Source organism: Pezoporus occidentalis, unplaced genomic scaffold (genome assembly GCF_034315485.1).
Source record: "Pezoporus occidentalis ecotype Australia unplaced genomic scaffold, CSIRO_AGI_Poc_V1 ctg1638, whole genome shotgun sequence".
NCBI classification, from domain to species: Eukaryota; Metazoa; Chordata; class Aves; order Psittaciformes; family Psittacidae; genus Pezoporus; species Pezoporus occidentalis.
The window spans coordinates 1-8,555 of record NW_026913464.1 but is presented as its reverse complement, the minus strand read 5'-3'; the positions used below and the strand labels follow the sequence as shown (position 1 = coordinate 8,555).

General features: G+C 57.5%; 1 protein-coding gene across 1 annotated transcript; it reads right to left on the bottom strand.

The window, feature by feature from the left end:
• Window positions 1–724: 724 nt before the first annotated feature.
• Window positions 725–8,370, bottom strand: NOSIP (nitric oxide synthase interacting protein; the record flags this gene model as incomplete). Its single annotated transcript, XM_062613086.1, has 5 exons — window positions 725–930; window positions 4,368–4,450; window positions 5,122–5,203; window positions 6,219–6,300; window positions 8,237–8,370. Coding segments are annotated over 5 exons (579 nt in total), but the record flags the coding sequence as incomplete, so codon positions are not given.
• Between the last annotated feature and the right edge of the window lie 185 nt (window positions 8,371–8,555).

The following is an 8,555-nucleotide window of genomic DNA, read 5'->3' as shown; positions in this document are numbered from 1 at the left end:
TCTCTATAGTCTCTATGGGTCCCAATGGAGTCTCTATGGGTCGCAATGGCTCCCTATGGGTCCCAATGGCTATGTGTCCCAATGGGGTCTCTATGGGTCTCTATGTGTCCCTATGGGTCCGGGTGCACTCACGACGGCCGCAGCACCGCGCAGGCGCTGCCGTTGCCCAGGGGGTCCCAATGGCTCCCAATGGGTCCCAATGGGGTCTCTATGGGTCTCTATGGCTCCCAATGGCTCCCTATGGGTCTCTATGGGTCCCAATGGGGTCTCTATGGGTCTCTATGGGTCCCAATGGGGTCTCTATGGGTCTCTATGGGTCCCAATGGGGTCTCTATGGGTCCCAATGGCTCCCAATGGGTCTCTATGGCTCCCTATGGGTCTCTATGGGTCCCAATGGGCTCCCAATGGGTCTCTATGTGTCCCAATGGGGTCTCTATGGGTCCCAATGGGTTTCTATGGGGTTTCTATGGGTCCCTATGGGTCTGGGTCACTCACGACGGGCGCAGCACCGCGCAGGCGCTGCCGTTGCCCAGGGGGTCCCAATGGCTCCCTATGGGTCCCAATGGCTCCCTATGGGTCCCAATGGGGTCTCTATGGGTCTCTATGGGTCCCAATGGGGTCTCTATGGGTCCCAATGGCTCCCTATGGGTCTCTATGGTTCCCTATGGGGTCTCTATGGTTCCCTATGGGGTCTCTATGGGTCTCTATGGGTCCCAATGGGCCCTGGCGCACTCACGACGGGCGCAGCACCGCGCAGGCGCTGCCGTTGCCCAGGGGGTCCCCGCTCACCGCGCACCGGTACCGGGAGCCCGGGGCCCGCGCCAGGAGCTGGGGGCGCCGCAGCCCCGGCTCCAGCGGCGCGAAGCGAACGGGAACCAGGTCCCGAAGGCGAAGGCGGCGCCCGCTCATGGGGCACCGCGCGCCCCCCTCCTGCCCCATAGAGACACAGGTTATGGGGTGCCCCATAGAGACACAGGTTATGGGGTGCCCCATAGACACACAGGTTATGGGGTGCCCCATAGAGAGAGGTTATGGGGCTGCCCCATAGAGAGAGGTTATGGGGTGCCCCATAGAGAGAGGTTATGGGGCTGCCCCATAGGGAGGTTATGGGGTGCCCCATAGGGAGGTTATGGGGCTGCTCCATAGAGAGAGGTTATGGGGTGCCCCATAGAGACACAGGTTATGGGGTGCCCCAGAGAGAGAGGTTATGGGGTGCCCCATAGAGAGAGGTTATGGGGCTGCCCCATAGAGAGAGGTTATGGGGTGCCCCATAGAGACACAGGTTATGGGGTGCCCCAGAGAGAGAGGTTATGGGGTGCCCCATAGAGAGAAACACAGGTTATGGGGTGCCCCATAGAGAGAGGTTATGGGGCTGCCCCATAGAGAGAGGTTATGGGGCTGCCCCATAGAGAGAGGTTATGGGGTGCCCCATAGACACACAGGTTAGGGGGTGCCCCATAGACACACAGGTTATGGGGTGCCCCATAGAGAGAGGTTATGGGGTGCCCCATAGAGACACAGGTTATGGGGTGCCCCAGAGAGAGAAGTTATGGGGTGCCCCATAGAGAGAGACACACAGGTTATGGGGTGCCCCAGAGAGAGGTTATGGGGTGCCCCATAGAGACACAGGTTATGGGGTGCCCCATAGGGAGTGGTTATGGGGCTGCCCCATAGAGAGGTTATGGGATGCCCCATAGGGACACAGGTTATGGGGTGCCCCATAGGGAGGTTATGGGGTGCCCCATAGAGACACAGGTTATGGGGTGCTCCATAGAGACACAGGTTAGGGGGTGCCCCATAGAGAGAGGTTATGGGGTGCCCCATAGAGAGGTTATGGGGTGCCCCATAGAGAGGTTATGGGGTGCCCCATAGGGACACAGGTTATGGGGTGCCCCAGAGAAAGAGGTTAGGGGGTGCCCCATAGAGAGGTTATGGGGTGCCCCATAGAGACACAGGTTAGGGGGTGCCCCATAGAGACAGGTTATGGGGTGCCCCATAGAGAGAGGTTATGGGGTGCCCCATAGAGAGGTTATGGGGTGCCCCATAGAGAGAAACACAGGTTATGGTGTGCCCCAGAGAGACACAGGTTATGGGGCTGCCCCATAGAGAGAGGTTATGGGGCGCCCCAGAGAGAGAGGTTATAGGCTGCCCCATAGGGAGGTTATGGGGTGCCCCATAGGGACACAGGTTATGGGGCTGCCCCACAGAGAGACACAGGTTATGGGGTGCCCCATAGACACACAGGTTATGGGGTGCCCCATAGAGAGAGGTTATGGGGTGCCCCATAGAGACACAGGTTATGGGGTGCCCCAGAGAGAGAAGTTATGGGGTGCCCCATAGAGAGAGACACACAGGTTATGGGGTGCCCCAGAGAGAGAGGTTATGGGGTGCCCCATAGACACACAGGTTATGGGGTGCCCCATAGGGAGGTTATGGGGTGCCCCAGAGAGAGAGGTTATGGGGTGCCCCATAGAGAGGTTATAGGGTGCACCATAGAGAGAGGTTATGGGGTGCTCCATAGAGACACAGGTTATGGGGTGCCCCATAGAGAGAGGTTATGGGGTGCCCCAGAGAGACACAGGTTATGGGGTGCCCCATAGAGAGAGGTTATGGGGCGCCCCATAGAGAGAGGTTATGGGGCTGCCCCATAGGGACACAGGTTATGGGGCTGCCCCATAGGGAGAGGTTATGGGGTGCCCCATAGGGAGAGGTTAGGGGGTGCCCCATAGAGAGAGGTTATGGGGTGCCCCATAGAGAGAGGTTATGGGGTGCTCCACAGAGACACAGGTTATGGGGCTGCCCCATAGAGACACAGGTTATGGGGCTGCCCCACAGAGAGACACAGGTTAGGGGGTGCCCCATAGAGGGGTTATGGGGTGCCCCATAGAGAGAAACACAGGTTATGGGGTGCCCCATAGAGAGAGGTTATGGGGTGCCCCATAGAGAGAGACACAGGTTATGGGGTGCCCCATAGAGACACAGGTTAGGGGGTGCCCCAGAGAGACACAGGTTATGGAGTGCCCCATAGCGAGAGGTTATGGGGTGCCCCATAGAGAGAGGTTATGGGGTGCCCCAGAGAGACACAGGTTATGGGGTGCCCCAGAGAGAGAGGTTATGGGGTGCCCCATAGGGACACAGGTTAGGGGGTGCCCCATAGGGAGGTTAGGGGGTGCCCCATAGAGACACAGGTTAGGGGGCGCCCCATAGGGAGGTTATGGGCTGCCCCACAGAGAGACACAGGTTAGGGGGTGCCCCATAGAGAGAGGTTATGGGGCTGCCCCATAGACACACAGGTTAGGGGGCGCCCCATAGAGAGAGGTTATGGGGCTGCCCCATAGGGAGGTTAGGGGGTGCCCCATAGGGACACAGGTTATGGGGTGCCCCATAGGGACACAGGTTATGGGGCTGCCCCACAGAGAGACACAGGTTAGGGGGTGCCCCATAGAGAGAGGTTATGGGGCTGCTCCATAGAGAGAGGTTATGGGGTGCCCCATAGACACACAGGTTATGGGGTGCCCCATAGAGAGGTTATGGGGTGCCCCATAGGGAGAGGTTAGGGGGTGCCCCAGAGAGACACAGGTTATGGGGCTGCCCCATAGAGAGAGGTTATGGGGTGCCCCATAGGGAGGTTATGGGGTGCCCCATAGAGAGAGGTTATGGGGCTGCCCCATAGGGAGGTTATGGGGTGCCCCATAGAGAGAGGTTATGGGGTGCCCCATAGAGAAAGACACACAGGTTATGGGGTGCCCCATAGAGAAAGACACACAGGTTATGGGGTGCCCCATAGAGAGGGTATGGGGTGCCCCATAGAGAAAGACACACAGGTTATGGGGTGCCCCATAGAGAAAGACACACAGGTTATGGGGTGCCGCGCTATGGGGCAGGGAGACCGCGCTATGGGGCAGGGGGAGCTGCGCTATGGGGTGGGGGGAGCCGCGCTATGGGGCGGGGGGACCACGCGATGGGGCAGGGGGAGCCGCGCTATGGGGCAGGGGAAGCCGCGCTATGGGGCAGGGAGACCGCGCTATGGGGTGGGGGGAGCAGCGCTATGGGGCGGGGGGACCACGCCCCCTGGGGCAGGGGGAGCCACGCTATGGGGCAGGGGGAGCCGCGCTGTGGGGCACGGGGACCGCACTATGGGGCGGGGGGAGCCGCGCTATGGGGCGGGGGAGCCACGGTATGGGGCAGGGGGAGCCGCGCTATGGGGCAGTTGGACTTGCGCTATGGGGCAGGGAGACCGCGCTATGGGGCAGGGGAAGCCGCGCTATGGGGCAGGGGGAGCCGCGCTGTGGGGCAGGGGCAGCCGCGCTATGGGGCAGGGGGAGCCGCGCTATGGGGCGGGGGGAGCCGCGCTATGGGGCACTCACCGGCTTCTGCAGCCGCTCAGCTCCAGCCTCGGGGGTCAAGGATGGGATCCAGAAGCTTGGGAGGGTCCCAGAGGGGCCGGGGTCTATGGGGGAACAGGGGGGTCAGAGCTGTGGGGCTGCCCCATAGCCCTGCCCCCTAGCTCAGCCCCACAGCCCAGCCCCATAGCCCTGCCCCCTAGCTCAGCCCCACAGCCCAGCCCCATAGCCCTGCCCCCTAGCTCAGCCCCATAGCCCTGCCCCACAGCTCAGCCCCATAGCCCTGCCCCACAGCTCAGCCCCATAGCCCTGCCCCACAGCTCAGCCCCACAGCCCAGCCCCATAGCCCTGCCCCACAGCTCAGCCCCATAGCCCTGCCCCCTAGCTCAGCCCCATAGCCCAGCCCCTAGCTCAGCCCCATAGCCCAGCCCCTAGCTCAGCCCCATAGCCCTGCCCCACAGCTCAGCCCCATAGCCCAGCCCCATAGCTCAGCCCCATAGCCCCATTTCCAGCCCCATAGCTCAGCCCCATAGCCCTGCCCCATAGCCCAGCCCCATAGCCCAGCCCCACAGCCCAGCCCCATAGCCCAGCCCCATAGCTCAGCCCCATAGCCCTGCCCCACAGCCCAGCCCCATAGCCCAGCCCCACAGCCCAGCCCCATAGCCCAGCCCCACAGCCCAGCCCCACAGCCCAGCCCCACAGCCCAGCCCCACAGCCCAGCCCCATAGCTCAGCCCCATAGCCCAGCCCCACAGCCCTGCCCCATAGCCCCCCCATACCATCACTGCTCCCGCCGGCCGCCAGGGGGCTCTGTTTCTGCTTCTGCTGCTCCCGCTCTTGCTGCTGCTGCCGCCGATAGGCCTGGGGGGGGAAGTGACCCATAAGTGACCCCCGGGACCCATAAGTGACCCCCTGGGACCCATAAGTGACCCCTAAGTGACCCCCTGGGACCCATAAGTGACCCCTGGGACCCGTAAGTGCCCCCTAAGTGACCCCCTGGGACCCATAAGTGACCCCTAAGTGACCCCCTGGGACCCATAAGTGACCCCTAGGACCTATAAGTGCCCCCTAAGTGCCCCCTAAGTGCCCCCTGCAACCCATAAGTGATCCCTGGGACCCATAAGTGACCACCCTGGGACCCATAAGTGCCCCCTAAGTGACCCCCTGCGACCCATAAGTGACCCCTAGGACCCATAAGTGCCCCATAAGTGACCCCCGGGACCCATAAGTGCCCCATAAGTGACCACCCTGGGACCCACAAGTGACCCCTAGAACCCATAAGTGACCCCCTGGGACCCATAAGTGCCCCGTAAGTGCCCTCTAGGACCTGTAAGTGCCCCATAAGTGCCCCATAAGTGCCCCCTGGGACCCCTAAGTGCCCCATAAGTGCCCCATAAGTGCCCCCTAGGACCCATAAGTGCCCCATAAGTGATCTCCTGGGACCCATAAGTGCCGCCTGGTACCCCTAAGTGCCCCCTAAGTGCAACCCGGGACCCCTAAGTGCCCCCTAAGTGCAACCCGGGACCCCTAAGTGCCCCATAAGTGCCCTCTAGGACCCATAAGTGCCCCCTAAGTGCCCCCTGGGACCCCTAAGTGCCCCATAAGTGCCTCTTAAGTGCCCCCTAAGTGCCCCCTGGGACCCCTAGAGTGCCCAATAATGGCCCCATAAGTGACCCCCGGGACCCATAAGTGCCCCATAAGTGCCCCGTAAGTGCCCCCTAGGACCCATAAGTGCCCCATAAGTGCCCCATAAGTGCCCCATAAGTGCCCCTAGGACCCATAAATGCCCCATAAGTGCCCTCTGGGACCCATAAGTGACTCCCTGGGACCCCTAAGTGCCCCCTAGGACCCCTAAGCGCCCCCCAAGCGCGGGTACCTTCCTGCGCCTCGCGAGCTCCCCCTTGCGGTGCAGCAGGTACTGCACGATGGCCTCGCGCTCGTACAGGAACCCATCGGGGCTGCGGGGAGGGGGCAAAGGGGGCAATGGGGGGGGGTTTGGGTCATTTTGGGGTGATTTTGTTTTTTTTTGTGATTTTGGGTCATTTTGGGGTGATTTTGGGTCATTTTTTTTTTTGTGATTTTGGGTCATTTTGGGGTGATTTTGTTTTTTTTTTGGGGCGTTTTGGGGTGGTTTTGGGTCATTTTGGGTTGATTTTGGGGTGTTTTGGGGTGATTTTGGGTCCTTTTTTGGGTGATTTTGGGTGTTTTGGGGTGATTTTGGGGTGATTTTGGGTGATTTTAGGGTGTTTTGGGGTGTTTTGTGGTGATTTTGGTTTTTTTGGGGTGATTTTGGGTGTTTTTGGGGTGTTTTGGGGTGATGTTGGGGTGTTTTGTGTTTGTTTTGGGGTATTTGGGGGTGATTTTGGGGTGATTTTGGGGTGATTTTGGGGTGATTTGATTTTGGGTTATTTTGGGTGGTTTTGGGTGATTTTGGGTCTTTTTGGGTGTTCCGGGGATGTTTTGAGTGTTTTGGGGCTGATTTTGGGTGTTTTGGGGTGATTTTGGGTGTTTTTGGGGTGTTACGGGGTGTTTTGGGGTGATTTTGGGTGTTTTGGTGGGGTGTTTCAGTTTTTTGGGGTGATTTTGGGTCATTTTGGGGTGATTTGGGGTGTTTCAGGGTGATTTTGGGTCATTTTGGGGTGATTTTGGGTGTTTTGGGGTGATTTTGGGGTGATTTGGGGTGATTTTGGGGTGATTTTGGGGTGATTTTGGGGTTTGGGGTCTTTTTGGGGTGTTTTGGGTGTTTTGGGGTGTTTTGTGGTGATTTTGGTTTTTTTGGGGTGATTTTGGGTGTTTTTGGGGTGATTTTGTTTTTTTTTGGGGTGTGTGTTTTGGGGTGATTTTGGGGGTGGTTTTAGGTGTTTTTGAGGTGATTTGGGGTCATTTTGGGTGGTTTTAGGTGTTTTTGAGGTGATTTGGGGTCATTTTGGGTGGTTTTAGGTGTTTTTGAGGTGATTTGGGGTCATTTTGGGTGGTTTTAGGTGTTTTTGAGGTGATTTGGGGTCATTTTGGGTGGTTTTAGGTGTTTTTGAGGTGATTTGGGGTCATTTTGGGTGGTTTTAGGTGTTTTTGGGGTGATTTGGGGTCATTTTGGGTGGTTTTAGGTGTTTTTGGGGTGATTTGGGGTCATTTTGGGTGGTTTTAGGTGTTTTGGGGTGAGGTTTTGGGTGGTTTTAGGTGTTTTTGGGGATCATTTTGGGTGGTTTTAGGTGTTTCTGAGGTGATTTGGGGTCATTTTGGGTGGTTTTAGGTGTTTTTGAGGTGTTTTGGGGGTGATTTTGGGTGATTTGGGGTGTTTTTGAGGTGATTTGGGGTCATTTTGGGTGGTTTTAGGTGTTTTTGAGGTGATTTGGGGTCATTTTGGGTGGTTTTAGGTGTTTTTGAGGTGATTTGGGGTCATTTTGGGTGGTTTTAGGTGTTTTTGAGGTGATTTGGGGTCATTTTGGGTGGTTTTAGGTGTTTTTGAGGTGATTTGGGGTCATTTTGGGTGGTTTTAGGTGTTTTTGAGGTGATTTGGGGTCATTTTGGGTGGTTTTAGGTGTTTTGGGGGTGATTTGGGGTCATTTTGGGTGGTTTTAGGTGTTTTTGAGGTGATTTGGGGTCATTTTGGGTGGTTTTAGGTGTTTTTGAGGTGATTTGGGGTCATTTTGGGTGGTTTTAGGTGTTTTTGAGGTGATTTGGGGTCATTTTGGGTGGTTTTAGGTGTTTTTGAGGTGATTTGGGGTCATTTTGGGTTTTTGGGTCATTTTGGGGTGATTTGGGGTCATTTTGGGTGGTTTTAGGTGTTTTTGAGGTGATTTGGGGTCATTTTGGGTGGTTTTAGGTGTTTTGGGGGTGATTTGGGGTCATTTTGGGTGGTTTTAGGTGTTTTGGGGGTGATTTTGGGCGCCTCACGTGACCACGGGGTCCCGGCAGGGCTGCAGGGAGAGGCAGCAGCAGTCGAAGTCCTTGACCGCGTCGCGGCCGATGCGGAGCCGTTGGGTGCCGTAACCGGAGGCCGCTGGGGGGGGGAACAGGGGCACCCCAATGAGCCCAGGACCCACATATACCCCATAGATACCATATACCCCATAGATACCCCATAGACACCATATACCCCATAGATACCCCATAGATACCCCATAGATACCCCATAGATACCCCATAGATACCCCATAGATACCCCATAGACACCATATACCCCATAGATACCCCATAGATACCCCATAGATAC